The 16,167-nt window shown below is 50.5% G+C and overlaps 1 protein-coding gene across 2 annotated transcripts in view; it reads left to right on the top strand.

Moving 5' to 3' along the window:
* Positions 1 to 16,097, top strand: part of dock1 (dedicator of cytokinesis 1) — a 152,284-nt gene extending 136,187 nt beyond the window's left edge. For both annotated transcript variants that reach the window (XM_060037087.1, XM_060037088.1), the window contains 9 exons: positions 3,331 to 3,389; positions 4,245 to 4,393; positions 6,324 to 6,409; positions 7,127 to 7,283; positions 9,017 to 9,057; positions 11,010 to 11,100; positions 12,814 to 12,933; positions 13,365 to 13,454; positions 15,683 to 16,097. In XM_060037087.1, the coding sequence (XP_059893070.1) occupies positions 3,331 to 3,389; positions 4,245 to 4,393; positions 6,324 to 6,409; positions 7,127 to 7,283; positions 9,017 to 9,057; positions 11,010 to 11,100; positions 12,814 to 12,933; positions 13,365 to 13,454; positions 15,683 to 16,069 (1,180 nt within the window). In that variant the 3' untranslated portion in view covers positions 16,070 to 16,097. The remainder of the gene's footprint in view (positions 1 to 3,330; positions 3,390 to 4,244; positions 4,394 to 6,323; positions 6,410 to 7,126; positions 7,284 to 9,016; positions 9,058 to 11,009; positions 11,101 to 12,813; positions 12,934 to 13,364; positions 13,455 to 15,682) is intronic.
* The last annotated feature ends 70 nt before the right edge of the window (positions 16,098 to 16,167 follow it).

Raw genomic sequence — 16,167 nt, 5'->3', positions numbered from 1 at the left:
GTCTTTAGAGTCTGGTGGCCGGAGCCAAACGTGTAAATGCTTTCTGGGCAGGGGGATGAAGAACTAGGAAGTAGGACGGCTCATCTTCCTCAGAGGGCGTTGTTGTGACCGTCCTCTCGTTCGGTGGCCGTAGATCAGCCACGGCCCCCGCATGACAGGCCAGAGTCCTCGTTGGCTGCTTTATCTCAGGTCTTGATCAACTCCCACACGCACACAGTTAGGCACACAGTCAGAGACACAAACACACACAGTCAGAGACACAAACACACACACACACACACATACAGAAATATATATATACACATATATATATATATATATATATATATACACACACACACACAGTTAGGCACACATCCACATATTTATATATTTATATATACGCACACATTTTCCCTCTGATACTGTATTCAGACCGTGGCTAGTCGTCAAGGGAGAGGAGAGGGGGAGGTAGAGTAAGGAGAGGGGGGAGGGAGAGGGGGGAGAGTAAAGAGAGAGGATCCATGATGCCTGAACTCCACGCTCCATCCCTCTTCCTCTTATCTGTTGTTGACAGAATCAAAGTATTGGACCTGCCAGGGAGAGTCTGCTTTCAGATGAGACTACATCAGTAATGCTGTGGCACAGCAATTTTTTTTTTTTCCCACTTACGGTTATGATCGCGCTAACTCTTCATCCGTCTGTCTCTCTGTCAAAGTGTGTCCACCAGTGGGAGAACAGGGTCAAAATGAATGGCTTCCTAAGGATTCACAGTGGGTTTACTAGAGACATCCCAAACTAAATACGGCACAGCACATACTTCCCAAGCTAGTGGGCGCAAGCCTGAATCCGACGCAGATGCAGTTTAGAATCTGGGCGGTCCCCTTGAGACGGAACCGCGACTCGGTATCAAAGTGCATAATTCATCCCCTTTGCTGCAAGGGCATATCGAAATCAATTATAAACATCTGTGTGCTGTTTAAATCTTAAACGCGAGTCTAATCCCTGTTATTCTGCGTGTAGAAGCGAAGAGACATTTGCGAGTGTGCGCGTACCCACCACTTACTACATGCGTTCCCCCTCCGGGACTCGACGCTGAGCCTGAATGGAGAGGAGTCTTGGCGGGGTGGGAACCGAACGATCGATGGGTCGTTTCTGGATCCCCTCGCGGTATCATTACCTCGGCCCGTCGGTGGATCGTTATGCATTCTGGCTGCCGCTACCCATCCCTGGGTCGGAGAGACGGTCGTTCAGTTGATTGTTTTGACCTGGCCCTCAAAGACGTCCGCGAGTCCTTGAGGGATATCGGCATGACAATCGATTTGAGCTTTTCCATTTCTTTATTTATCCCTCCGTTCATTTTAGATGTTTTGCGAGCCGTCCAATCAGGTGCCCCGGTTGAGAACGACGAGAGGCGGCGTGCCCACCCCCCCACAGTCCATCCGAACCCCACTCAAGCCTAATTTATAGCCGGGGCTGGGATTACGTCTCTTTTGGTTCGTGCGCGGTTCTCACGGCAATATCCTGCGGTGTTGTGCAAAAATGTTTACGCTGAGAGAGCAATGTAATCCTTGTAATATACGATATTGAAATGGCTTGGCCATGGGCTCACCGCACACTTCACCAACGGCCCACAGCCGAGACTATAAATCCACTTTCGTCCCCCTTGCTGGTTGCCAATCGCTCCCAGCCTTCCCTGCAACAGAGAGGATGCCCCCGCCCCCCCCCCCCCTGGCTCCATCAGTAGGCCGGGGGCCGGGCGAGGCGACGGAGCTGTCACGGGGCCTCGGGTCGTTTATCTGTCAGGGCTCAGGGATGTCGCCTCTGTTTACGATGGCTCTTCCTCCTGCGGGAGCCCATTTGTTCCCCGAGCACCGCGCTCTGTCCCCCGACCTCAACGTTAGACCCTGGGCCGTTGTTAAGATAGTGTAACACAGAGCGACCCCGTCTCCCTCACCCTCGTCTTTTTTTTCCTTCATGTTCCCCTTGTCATCTCGCCCTCGTTTCACTCCTTCTCTGTCCACGTTTCGGTTGGGTTTCTTCTCCCGGGTCGCTGGACTGTGTTGTTCTCTCTCCTTCCATGGTGCTTGGCAGAGGGGCTCTCGGGGACCCAGAGTCATAGTGTTTTATGGTTAGGGCCAACTCTGTGGATGTTTATTCTTTGGAGACGTTGGCGGTCTCAGGAAGCAGATCCCTCCATCCCCCTCCACGTTGAACACCAAGGCACCTTGGAGTGATGCTTCCACCGGTTTCTGCAAACACTTTCAGTTGTTCTATCAGGCGGGACTGTGGCTGAGGAGGTAGAGCGGGTTGGCTGGTCACCAGGAGGTTGTTAGTTCGATCCCTGGCTCCTCCTAGCGAGTGTCATAGTGTCCCTGAACAAGACGCTTCATCTTGACTGCTCCCGACGAGCTGGCCCGGCGCCTTGCATGGCTGACTCCGCCTTCGTTGTGTGAATGTGTGCAAGAATGTGTGATTGTCAGGCAGTATTGTAAAGCGCTTTGAGTGGCCGCTGGTTAGAAAAGTGCTGCATAAAATGCAGTCCATTTACCATCTGAAACACTTATGGTCCGTGTTTCCCTGTCGCTGCTCACTTGAAGTCCTTGACCTTGCTGGCTTAAGGTTCTTATTCGGTGAAAAAAGTCTCGGATTTGTAGGAGTATAAATCGCAGCATATGAACAGGTTGTAATTTAAGTTAAAACGAGACCTACCAGACTCTCTATGGCATAGAACAGCCTGTGGACTGATCTCTACTTCATTTGAATTGGCCAGTTTTGCCAGGAAAATGGAAGGAAATTATGTCTAAGCATGGATAATGGCAAAGCCGCTCATAAAATATCCAATTATTGCAGTGAAACGCGTCTTAAAACTAAAGTCATATTTTAACCCACCACCTGGACTACTTTGGAGGATTGCAAGCAACAAACACAGTCATAGATGTGAGTGGCAAACCTTTTTTTATGAAATCCTCCTCTTGATATCCGATGAAGGCAGATTGTGAGGAAGGATGTGGAGCACGGTAACGGACTGCTTCGTTGAAAACGTTACCAATTAACCAATTACTTAAATTGCAAAACAAGCACATTTCGTTACCTGTTACAACGAAGAAGTAATGGAAGTAATCTTATGCGTTCCGATGTAGCGCATTCCCCCAACACTGGTCCCAGACTAGCTTACACTGCAGTGTTCTGAGACTACATTCTTACACAGATGACCATTAATAGCAATATATGTTTGATCATGAGTATAGTGCAAATATGTGCCTTTACAAATTCAGTTTGATATGCTTTTCACGCTGCATTGACGTAATTCTGTTTATGTCCGTGATTAATAATGAATTTATCTTCCAGGTACCAGGACATGAGGCGACAGATCGGCTTTGAAATCCGGGATATGTGGTATAATCTGGGTAATTACCAATCGCACATCGCAAGCTTAACAAGGCCTTTTTGTTTTGATGTTGTGCTTCTGTTACACGATACAGATTATTTACTGATGGAATATTTCCCTGCTTTTAATTACCGCGAAATCCAGAAATAGATGACATGTGACGGGGCTGTGTTCATTCAGTCTATTTCCTTTGCGTTCGCGTTCTTGTGCGTTTGCACTTGATCATGTGCAGCATATGCTGAGCCACCAATAGAGACCAATGTGCTAATTAGCTTTATGCGCCGTCAGGGAACCTCTGCAGTGAAGGATCTTGAGAAAGTGTGTGTGGGTGAGCACACGGTTTATAGATGTTTATAGAGGAGGCTTATGTCATGTGATGTAGATATATTTGTAGACATTTGGAGAACTAAATGCATTTTCCTTTCTAGCAATTTTCTTTCTGTATTGACTCACAACTTGTGGTCATTCCTGTGTAATGTAGTGCTCAACAAACAGGAAATAGAGGTAAACCTAGTTTACACTGCACACTTAGAGTATGAAGGGGCCATCTTGATTCCATCTTGTTTCTAAACACTAACTTAAGGGGGGGATAGACCTCAATATCATAAAGATCTAAGGTGAATGAGACCCAGGTGAATGAGACCCAGGTGACTCAGCCCAGGTGACTCGGACCAGGTGACTCGGACCAGGTGACTCAGACTCTAGTGACTAAGACCAGGTGACTCAGACCAGGTGACTAAGACCAGGTGTATCAAACCAAGGTGACTCAGACCAGGTGTCTCAGACTCTGGTGACTCAGACTCAGGACTTCCTTGCGGTGTCCTGCCTGTGTGTGTAGCATCGTGCGCTGACCCCCTTCTCTGTGTGCCCCCAGGTCCCCACAAGATCAAGTTCATCCCTGAGATGGTGGGGCCCATCCTGGAGATGACGCTGATCCCGGAGGTGGAGCTCCGCAAGGCCACCGTCCCCATCTTCTTCGACATGATGCAGTGCGAGTTCCACTTCACCTGCAGCTTCCAGAGGGTAACTGTGTGTGTGTGTGTGTGTGTGTGTGTGTGTGTGTGTGTGTGTGTGTCGTCCTTTGTGTTTTCCTGTGTGTGTCTTTGTTTTGGTCTGTATCTTCCTGTGTCTGTGTGTGTGAGTGTTTTACTCTCTATTTGTGTGTGTCAGTTTGTGTGTTTGCCTCTGTTTGTGTCGGTGTGTGCGTGTTAGTGTTTGCTTGTCTGTATATGTGTATGTGTTTGCTTGTGTATGTGTTTTCTATTGTGTGTCTTTGCCCCTCTGTTTGTGTGTGTGTGTGTCTGTGTGTGAGAGAGGATGCCCCTAAATCCCCCACTGACTGGGGGGGAGAAGGGATAAATAGTGAGGAGGGAAGACAGTGTGAGACAGAGAGAGGATAAGTTTCCAGAGCCGTGAGCGTGTAATGCTGCAAATCCTATTTTCCCACACTGCTGTTACTGTACCAACAGCCGGCGTAAGTGGGACTTAATGTTATGCCTTGTTACAGCGCAAAATCAAGCCTTTGTGTGTCTGTGTGTGTGTGTGTTTGTGTGTCTATCTGTGCTTGAGTGTGTGTGTGTGTGTGTGTGTCTAGCTGTGCTTGGGTGTGTGTGTTTTGTCTCTATCGGTCTGTGAGTGTGTGTGTGTGCGTGTGTTTCTAACTGTGTGTGTGTGTGTGTCTATCTGGGCGTGTGTGTGTCTGTGTGTGTGTGTGTCTGTCTATCCGCGTGCGCGTGTTTGCGTGTGCATGCAATGAGTAAATCCAATTCTCCAGCGCTACGCAGTGTGTGGCGCTCCCCTGCCACTTGGCAGCTCATTGTTGTGTCGGGGGCTCTGAGGAACAGCAAGCGGTTGTTTCTCTGTTTAGTGAGGTGGAGGAGGAGGGGAGAGAGCTCTACTAGTGAGGTGTAGGAGGAGGAGGGGACAGAGCTCTACTAGTGAGGTGGAGGAGGAGGGGAGAGATCCCTACTAGTGAGGTGGAGGAGGAGGGGAGAGAGCTCTACTAGTGAGGTGGAGGAGGAGGGGACAGATCCCTACTAGTGAGGTGGAGGAGGAGGGGAGAGATCCCTACTAGTGAGGTGGAGGAGGAGGGGACAGATCCCTACTAGTGAGGTGGAGGAGGAGGGGAGAGATCCCTACTAGTGAGGTGGAGGAGGAGGGGACAGAGCTTTACTAGTGAGGTGGAGGAGGAGGGGACAGAGCTCTACTAGTGAGTGCCCTCCCTCATTCTCCGCCAAGCCTCTGTGAAAATGTGATCAATTTCACTTTGGCCTGACCCCGTTTTGTACGGTAAGCCGGCCATATTCCCTCGGCTGGCCCTCCCCTTCCTCCCCCTCCTCCCCCCTCTTCTCCCCTCTGTCCGCAGTGTAAATCTGCAGCTTAGCAGGGCGAAGCGCTCACATCTTCTCTCCATTGGTCAAGGTCTCTCTATCTCGCTTCTCACTCTCCCACTTTCTACACTCCTCTCTCTCCCTCTTTACTCTCCACTCTCTCTCTTTCTCTCTCCCTCTCTACAGTCCTCTCTCTCACTGTCTCAACTCCTCTCTTCTTGCTCTGTCTATTTCTCTCCCCCCTCTCTCTACTCTCTCTCTTTATCCACACCTCCCTCCCTCTCTCCTCCCCTCTCCCCCCCCCCCCCCCCCCCCCCCTGTCAGCGCCCATCCAGGAGTGTATATAGAGAATGAGTTAAAGGAGGTAATGTGTCGTGTCTTCTTGTTACCACTGCGCTCGCCTTCACAGTAATATGAAACATGTTGTCGCAAACAAACAGGACTGGGAGGCTCGCTGCCGGGGGGGGGGAGAGGTGTATGGTGAGAGGAAGGGAAGGAGGGCGAAGTAAAAGGAGAGGGGTAGAGGGAGGGAGAGAGATGGAAGGGGGTAGGGGTAGGGAGAGGCAGCAGGAGAGAGAGAGAGGTTTGTGATGGTGTCTGTCTGTGCTCTCTGTGTCCCTCAGTTTGAGAGTGAGATCATCACCAAGCTGGACCACGAGGTTGAGGGTGGCCGTGGCGACGAGCAGTACAAGCTGCTCTTCCAGAAGATGTGAGTGATGCCCCCCCCCCCTCCCCACTTCACACACACCCGTGCTCCAGTGTGATCAGATGATGCACCTCTGCACCCCACCCAAAAATAATCACAGCAACGCGCGCAATCAAATGACTCTGTTGCCATCACACATTTGGTCGCACTTGCGTATTTCACGTGAGTGTGTGAGTGTGTGTGCGTGCGTGCCTGCGTGCCTGTGTGAGTGTGTGTGCATGCGTGTGTGGACTGCAACCTCAGAAAAGCTGGAAAAGTTTTCTGTTAATGTACCAGCCTCTGAATGTCACCCCTCTCTACCTCTCTCTCTCTCGGTCTGTCACTCGACCCCTGCACCCATCCCTCTCCTCCACCCCTGGACCGCTCCTCCTCCACCCCTCCCTCCCCTCCTCCACCCCTCCCTCTCCCCCACCCATCCTTCCCTCCACCCCTGCCTCTCCTCCACCCTGGACCGCTCCTCCTCCACCCCTCCCCCCTCTCCCCCACCCATCCATCCCTCCTCCTCCACCCCTCCCTCTCCTCCACCCCTGGACCGCTCCTCCTCCACCCCTCCCTCTCCTCCACCCCTGGACCGCTCCTCCTCCACCCCTCCCTCTCCTCCACCCCTGGACCGCTCCTCCTCCACCCCTCCCTCTCCTCCCCCACCCATCCACCCCTCCTCCTCCGACCCTCCCTCTCCTCCAACCTTCTCCCCCCTCCCCTCCCCCCTCCTCCCCCCAGCCTGCTGGAGCACTGCAGGAAGCACAAGTACCTGGCCAAGTCGGGGGCAGACTTCGTGGGCCTGGTGGTCCGGCTCCTGGAGCGGCTGCTGGACTACAGGACCATCATGCACGACGAGAACAAGGAGAACCGCATGAGCTGCACCGTCAACGTGCTGGTGAGACGCACGCACACGCACACACATGCACATGCACACATATGCACGCGCATATGCACACACACACACATATGCACGCACATATGCACACACACGTGCACACACACACACACACACGCACACACACACACACACACACACACATACTATGGATGCAGTAAGACGGCTTTGAGGAAAGTAAATAGGCTGTTACCTCCGCCTTGTTCTTCACCTTGCGCAGTGATCATTTCGACTATGACAACATTTATTCATTTGTAGGCGAGAGCTGTCACAAAATGTTCCTTTAAAATGTTGCAGTCCCATCTACATCTATGATTTTTAATTATTATATTGACCGAGAAAATTGCAGCAAACAATCACGTTCATGCAAAAGGACCGTTATGAAACAGATTTCATGTCCATATATCAGTAATTATTGTGATATAGTTGGACTTCAAAATGGAAGTGATGTTATATTATTGACTTCTTAAACCAATCCTTCAGGTTGGGCACAATCTAGTACAATTTCAGTGGATCCAGTTTGTTTGCTTGCTTCAATGGCTACACGAACACACACACACACACACACACACACACACGCACACACTCACATGCACACACAGCAACCAGCTTCACATTGCAACATAAAAACAACACCCAGATCTGCTGTTCAGTTCACACCTTCACTCGCAAACCTTGTGTACTTCTGTTGTGTACTCAACTGAATATTTCCCCTGTGTCTGTGTGTGTGATGTCTGTGTGCGTGTGCGATCATTGTGTTGTTATCGACGCGCACGCACCACACCTTCCACGAGTGATGCAGCGGTCTCCGACAGACCTCATAATGTACCCCCGTGAGGGGGGGGGGCTATTATATCGACGCGCGTTGGCATCCGCGGCGCCCGGCCCCGTCAGTCGGCTTCCTCTGACAAGCCCCCCACACCCCACCCCCCGCCGAAACAATAGCAGAGGGGCCGCCCTGTCAGAATACATTAGGGCCTTATCGCAGGGGCCCGCCTAGGAGCCAGCCCTCTTTTGTCGAATGGCATTTCAGCCGGGAGTGGCCAAATGTCAGAGCTCCCCGTCCCGGCCTGCCCGGGCGCGATGGACCCGCCGACGGGCGCCGATAGACCCGCCGACGGGCGCGGCCCGCCATTGTTGTCTTGGCCGTTTAGTCCGTCTCCCTGAAGGGCGGCGGGGGGGGTGGGGGGACGTGTGGACAGCTCACTGCCGTCCCTCTCGTCCCCGCTGATGTGTTTATGTGTGTGTGAATGCATGAACGTACGCGAATTGGTTGGTGGGGGGCTTGGAGAGAGGGTCGTCATGATTCATCGTGGATCATGACGACAGCGACTAAGAACTTCACATAATCACAATTAGTTTGGGACAATTGTGGTAAACCTGTCTTTGTGGAAACATCCACCAACGTTATAAAGGTTCTATCCATCTATAGTTCTATTCTGTTCTACCGGTTCTATGCTGTTATGGTTCTATGTTATAAAGGTTCTATGATGCTATGGCTTTATGTTATAACGGTTCTATGTTGTAAGGGTTCTATGTTGTAACGGTTCTATGTCGTATTGGTTCTATCTTGTAACATCTCTATGTTGTCAAGGTTCTATGCTATCACAGTTCTATCTTTGAACGGTTATATGTTACTAGTACGGTTCTATATTGTAACGGTTATATGTTAAGGTTCTATGTGGATGCGGTTCTGTGTTATGACGGTTCTACGGTCTGTGTGTCCCCTGTAGAACTTCTACAAGGAGATCGAGAGAGAGGAGATGTACATCAGGTAAGGACCTGCATGCTGACAGTATCGTGGGGGTATTGACTCCCAGGCCTGACACAATAAATCACTTAGTCGGACTTCATATCGTCTTAGAAATAATTAGGATAAACCATTGTGATGTCACTTTAAGTCCATTTTATGCCACTGATATAACAAGAATCGCGCCAGCGAAAAGCCAGATGGACTCAGCCCTCCACCCCATGAAGCCGGTCAGGAGAGCTTCTTCTCCGTCGTTCCACCAGAAAATCCTTTGTGTTGAGAGGATTTAGAGTTTCACTTTTTAATCAAAGTCTGAAATAGTGTAGCAAATGGAAGAACTCGGATGAGGGGATTATGATCAGCGCCGGCGCATTCTTTAATACAGCCGTGTTTTGAAGAAATTAGTTTCTGAGGTTGTTTCCCTGTTTGATTACTAGAAGTAGGCTAACACTCTTTGGGGGAAAGTTGTTTTCCAAATTGAAAGTGTTGCATCTCAACTGCACATTGTTGTTGTCAAAAGCAAACGATGTTCACGTGAATAAGTAAACATTGGCTGGTGGTGCCGACTGCTATGGGATTCATGATGTACCAGATGGCGATAATGCTAGGTCTAAGATTCTCGTTTACCGCTATGGATGCAGTAAGACTGCTTTGAGGAAAGTAAATAGGCTGTTTCCTCCACCCTTGTTCTTCACCTTGTACAGTGATCATTGTGACAAAATTAATTCATTTGCAGGCGAGAGCTGTCACAAAATGTTCCTTTAAAATGTTGCAGTCCCATCTAGATCCATGATTTTTAATTATTATATTGACTGAGAAAGTTGCATCAAACAATCACGTTCAACGTAAAAGGACCGTTATGAAACAGATTTCATGTCCATATATCAGTCAATAAAGTAATTATCGTGACATAGTTGCCCTTCAAAATGGAAGTGATGTTATATTATTGACTTCTTAAACCAACCCTTCAGGTTTGGCACAATCTAGAACAATTTCAGTGGGTCCAGTACGTTTGCTTGCTTCCATGGCTGCAGAACGCCGTGTTTGCTTCCCAATTATTTTCATACCTGGCAACCCGTGGTACTTGAAACATAGTGAATCACAACACACAGGCCAAAGCAAACAAACAGACAAACAAACGATTCAACCCAGAACACACGAAAAGTCGAAAAAAAGTCAAAAGAGAATCTGCAGGCTCTAGCGTTGTTGTCAGAGAAGCCAGTACAACGATTTTTGAATGCCTCATCTCTGGCGTATTGTCATCATATTATGATTTAGTACAATCCATTGGTAACACACGGCTCCTTTAATGTTCATTTGTCAGGTAGTGTATATACTCAGGTGTAGTTATGTATCTCTACCGGGCCCCGGGCGGATTGAGACCGGCTGCGTTAGGAGTGGACCGGGCACCAAGTCTGTACCTTGGTTCAAGTCTGCCGACCTCCCATTGAGAGACCCGAGTGCCTGTGTCAACACCCCCCCCCCCCCCCCCCCCCACCTGTTAATTGGGTTTTTCGGATGCAACCGTTTTTGTATTTGGTTCGACGTAAACGAACATCGCGGCTTCGCCCGGTCGCCCCCGGTTTGAGTCTCCATATGCTCGGCGGATTGGAGCTGAGCAGATGCTGCCTCCTCGCTCAGGATGAGCTAATAGGAGGAGGAGGAGGAGGAGGGAGCGTTCCAGGCAGCACGTCTTGCTTAGCGTATCCTCTGTTGTCTCTGAGTTAATGTCAGAGCACCATATTGAGATGTTTCCTCCAGACAGACGCGTAGCCACTAAAACACCTGGCAGCCGCTTCCACGACATCCTTGACGCGATTCCAAAAGTAGAGGATAACGATGATGAATGAATGTGATAAACACATCCCAGATCCTCGTTTTTGTGGGGTGTTTCGATGGCGTTACGATCGACCCCCTGCAGGGCCACGGTCATGGAGTCGAGGAACACCTTGGGAGTAACCTCTACATTCTACCAGGTACCTGTACAAGCTGTGCGACCTCCACAAAGAGTGTGACAACTACACCGAGGCGGCATTCACCCTGCTGCTGCACGCCAAGCTGCTCAAGGTACACACACACACACACACGCACACACAACGCACATGCACACGCAAAGACACGTGCAGATACACAGTTACATGCAGACGCATATACACAAACACGCACTGCGCCCAGAAGCGTGACCTCATCGATGACATGACCAGGGTGCTGGACTAGGGGGAGCAGGGTGGCCCTAGGTCCTCAAGGGACCAATGGATTGTCTCCCCCCCCCCCCCCGCTCTCATCTATAAATACGCTGTGTCGTGACGCTCTTTAAATCCGGAGCGCGGTGCACTCAGACTCGTCCTTAGAGAGCGCCGTGTGATTTACCGTCACCCCGAACACCGGCCAACACTAATGAATTATTCTGCAGATAAATAAAAGGTGAAACCAGAAAGGGGACCGGGGAGGACAGCGAGCCTGGGGTGGGCGGCCCAGTGCATTAAGGAGAGTGGGTTCACAGCAGCCCCGTGGACACGGCTTTTGTGAGGGATCAGCACTTTAGTTCGGTCTGTGGGTCCCCTTTCGCCCGCCGAATGGGTTCGTCTTCCCCGCTTTAACCGTGTCACTGCCGCCGCCTGGCGTCAACCAATCAGCAGGCAGAGAGTTGGCCTGATCCTCCTGGCGGACATCTTGGTTGTTAACGCAATCCGGGGCGGGAGAACTTGGGGAACCAACATGGCCGACAGGGCAGTAAGGTCCCTTGGCTGTGCAGATGTCTGGTTTTTGGACAGAATGTTTTTCGTACCAACCGGTCGTGAAGCTGCTCTACCGAGTCAACGAGTAAAGAAACAAGACTATGCATTTTATTTTTTTACCAACACTCTTATTCCGATCTCAAAAATGCATAGCTCATAACTGGTACATCTGGGGGGGGGTCCTAGCCAGTGCATGTACACTATATTGGCTGTGGACAGCGTGTGTGTGTGGGGGTGGGGGTGGGTGTGTGTGTGTGTGTGTGTGTGTGTGTGTGTGTGTGTGTGTGTGTGTGATTCGATGTGTGTGTGTGTGTGTGTGATTCGATGTGTGTGTGTGTGATTCGATGTGTGTGTGTGTGTGTGTGTGATTCGATGTGCGTGTGCGTCACTCGGTGCCGTAGGGTTCTGATGCCCGACAGCAGACCTCAGCCGGAGGCTTCCTGTCCGGACCCCTCCATCTCCCCCTCCCCCCCCCCCTCCAGTCTGAACTAGACAGAGGGGGGGGCAGGGGGGGATGGGAGGGGGGGGGAGGCACTTTAAAGAAATACATATTCCCTCGACCCCGTGCCCTGAAGCCATTCAACTAATAGAATCACAGTGTGCCACCGCTCTGCCTCCCGGCGCTGGTTTGACTGTGTGTGTTTCAGAGTGTGTGTGTGTGTTGGAGTGTACGTGGGCTTGAGTGTGTGTACATTAAAGTGTGTGTTGGAGTGTTGAGTGTGTGTGTTTGAGTGTTTGTTAGTGTGTTTGAGTGTTTGCGTGAGTGTGTGATTAAGTGTATGTTTGAGTGTTAGTGTTTCAGCGTGTGTTTGAGTGTGTGCTTCAGCCTGTGCTTGAGTGTGTGTGTGTGTGTGTGTGTTTGAGTGTGTGTGTGTTTGAGTGTTCGTGTTTCAGCGTGTGTTTGTGCGTGTCTTTGAGTGTTTGTGTGTGTGTGTGTGTGTGTGAGTGTGAGTGTGTGTGTGTTTGAGTGTGAGTGTGTGTGTGTTTGAGTGTGTGTGTCTGTGCGGTGCGTTAACTCTGCTCCACCCCCCCCTCCCCCCAGTGGTCGGAGGAGGCGTGTGCGGCCCACCTGACCCAGAGAGACGGCTACCACGCGTCCACTCAGGGCCAGCTGAAGGACCAGCTGTACCAGCAGATCATCAATTACTTCGACAAGGGCAAGGTGAGAGGCGGCGCCGCCCGCCCGCACAGCCATGAGCCCGGCCGCCGGCATAAAGACATGGACTCGTGTTGTTCTGCAAAAATACAAAGCAGGCTTTACCCGGCACTCCAGCCGCCCACGCACTCACAGAGCAAAGGAAACACTCCGCCACATCCAGAAACACAACGAGTTATCTTCTGATGGCGCTGTTGGAATGCACCCCTGGGCCAGGAGAGGGAGGGGGGAGGGGGTCTTTTGAGGGGTGGGTGCAGGGGGGGGGGGGGGTTGGGGTTACCCGGGAGACCCGCTTATTTGCCAGCTATTAAAACCAATCAGATCGAAACGGGATGGCTTGTCATGTGGGCTCCTGCTGTAGATGAACCCTGAATATGCCCTGCTCCTCGTTGTGTTCTTGTTAATCACGTCTCTGCCGCCGTGTCCGTGTCCCGCAGATGTGGGAGGAAGCCATCATCCTGGGCAAGGAGTTGGCGGAGCAGTACGAGAACGAGATGTTTGACTTCGAGCAGCTCAGCGCGTCCCTGGTGAGTTGTCCCTCCGCCGCTCCTCTCTGGTTCCTCTGGTTCCTCTGTGGTTCCTCTCTGGTTCCTCTGTGGTTCCTCTCTGGTTCCTCTCTGGTTCCTCTCTGGTTCCTCTGTGGTTCCTCTGTGGTTCCTCTCTGGTTCCTCTGGTTCCTCTCTGGTTCCTCTGTGGTTCCTCTGGTTCCTCTCTGGTTCCTCTCTGGTTCCTCTCTGGTTCCTCTCTGGTTCCTCTCTGGTTCCTCTCTGGTTCCTCTGTGGTTCCTCTGGTTCCTCTGGTTCCTCTGTGGTTCCTCTGTGGTTCCTCTCTGGTTCCTCTCTGGTTCCTCTGTGGTTCCTCTCTGGTTCCTCTGTGGTTTCTCTGGTTCCTCTCTGGTTCCTCTGTGGTTCCTCTCTGGTTCCTCTCTGGTTCCTCTCTGGTTCCTCTGTGGTTCCTCTGTGGTTCCTCTGTGGTTCCTCTGGTTTCTCTGTGGTTCCTCTCTGGTTCCTCTCTGGTTCCTCTGTGGTTCCTCTCTGGCTCCTCTCTGGTTCCTCTCTGGTTCCTCTCTGGTTTCTCTCTGGTTCCTCTGGTTCCTCTCTGGTTCCTCTGGTTCCTCTCTGGTTCCTCTGGTTCCTCTGTGGTTCCTCTCTGGTTCCTCTGTGGTTTATCTAGTTTCTCTGGTTCCTCTGTGGTTCCTCTCTGGTTCCTCTGTGGTTCCTCTGTGGTTCCTCTCTGGTTCCTCTGTGGTTCCTCTGGTTCGTCTCTGGTTCCTCTCTGGTTTCTCTCTAGTCTCTGTGGTTCCTCTGTCGCTTCTCCGTCTCAGAGGAGTGCCTCGTTGGTTATAGGTTACGATCAAGGCCGCCTTAATGCACGGGCTTACCTGGGCTGAAGCCCCAGGGCCTACGCCGATCAGGGGGCCTATCATGAGCTGCGCTAAATGTTATTTTCTTCTTTTCTTTTAATACTGGCTCATGATAGGCCCCCCGATCGGCGTAGGCCCAAGTCAATGTGATTTTTGTTTGGGGCTTATAAAGATCAGAGGCCTATCATGAGCCAATAAAAAAGGGGGCTAGTGGTAGCTGGGCCACAGTCGTCTAACCAGTCGGAAAATAATTTACACATCTTCATTGTAAGATCCCCTCTCAGGGGGCCTACGACACCTCTCAGCCCCAGGGCCCAATGGCAGGTTAATGCAGGCCTAGTTACCAGGCACAGAATGTGCTTCGGGCGAAGACGTCTGAGAACGTCAACGTTTGTTGACGTCTGAGAACGTCTACGTTTGATGACGTCTGAGAACGTCTACTTTTGTCAATGTTCTCGTCATATGAATGTAAAACATGATATATGAATGACGCCTGAGAACATCTATGTTCTCCTCTAGTTTCTCATCTACGTTGACGTCTGTCAACGTACTCGTCATATTAAATGTAAAGTGTTCCTGCACATTGTCATATTGTAATGAAGTGCAGAGAGTCACTGTATCGCCTGGATCATTTCCACAGTGTTATTCTCATCGCAGCAGGACTGCCAGTATGTTTGTGCTGGTATTTTATTATGGCTTTTAATTTGGACTCTATACATTCTGTACAACGTTTTTTTTTATTACTTTTCTTATTAATGCATCCTATTCTGTATGGTATAGGATGTCTCTACAGTCTGTATATTTGGTTATGTCTATATTTTATGTTATATTATCTCCATGTATTACAAGCTATATTCAGTGTCCATCTGTTCAGCCTAAATGTTCTGTCTATTGGTACATTTCCTATTTGGTACGGTTCTGTCTTTGTTGCCGTTCTCTAAGGAACAGTTCTATATGTTTTGACCTATAGGTTACTCTTCCAGACATTCTGTTCTGTACGTTCTGTTCCGTACGTTTTGTCCTATACACTCTGTCCTATACGTTCTGTCTTGTATGTTCTAACCTATTAATTCTGACCTATACACTCTGTTCTGTATGTTCTGACCTCAGAGTTCTGACCTCAAAGTTCTGTACATTGTGACCTGTACGTTGTCTCCTAAATGTTCTGTACATTCTGACCTAAGCGATCTGTACGTTCTGTACGTTCTGCCCTAATCGTTCTGTACGTTCTGTACGTTCTGACCTAAGCGCTCTGTACGTTCTGTACGTTCTGCCCTAATCGTTCTGTACGTTCTGTACATTCTGGCCTAAGCGCTCTGTACGTTCTGACCTTAGTGCTCTGTACATTCTGTACGTTCTGCCCTAAGCGCTCTGTACGTTGTGCCCCTACAGAGGAAGCAGGCCCAGTTCTATGAGAACATCGTGAAGGTGATTCGGCCCAAGCTGGACTACTTCGCCATGGGCTACTACGGGATGGGGTTCCCCTCCTTCCTACGGGTGAGCACGCACACACACACACACACACACACTCACTCACTCACTCACTCACTCACTCACTCACTCACTCACTCACTCACTCACTCACTCACTCACTCACTCACTCACTCACTCACTCACTCACTCACTCACTCACTCACTCACTCACTCACTCCTACACACACACACACACACACACACCAGTATCAGTGTGTAGTTGAAGCAGGAGCAGTTAAAGCGTGGTGGAGCTCTGAGGCTGAAACAGCCCATCATCACGGAGCTCTCCTCCTCAACAAAACATGAGTATCCCATTTCGCTCTCTCTCTCTCTCTCTGTCTCTCATCCCGCCCCCCCACTACCACCACCGCCACATGATGGGTTGGCTGGTAAGGTGGAGCTGG

The sequence above is a fragment of the Gadus macrocephalus genome, chromosome 18 (genome assembly GCF_031168955.1).
Source record: "Gadus macrocephalus chromosome 18, ASM3116895v1".
Classification (NCBI taxonomy): domain Eukaryota; kingdom Metazoa; phylum Chordata; class Actinopteri; order Gadiformes; family Gadidae; genus Gadus; species Gadus macrocephalus.
The sequence above is the reverse complement of the archived record's forward strand: the minus strand, read 5'-3'. Positions and strand labels throughout refer to the sequence as shown.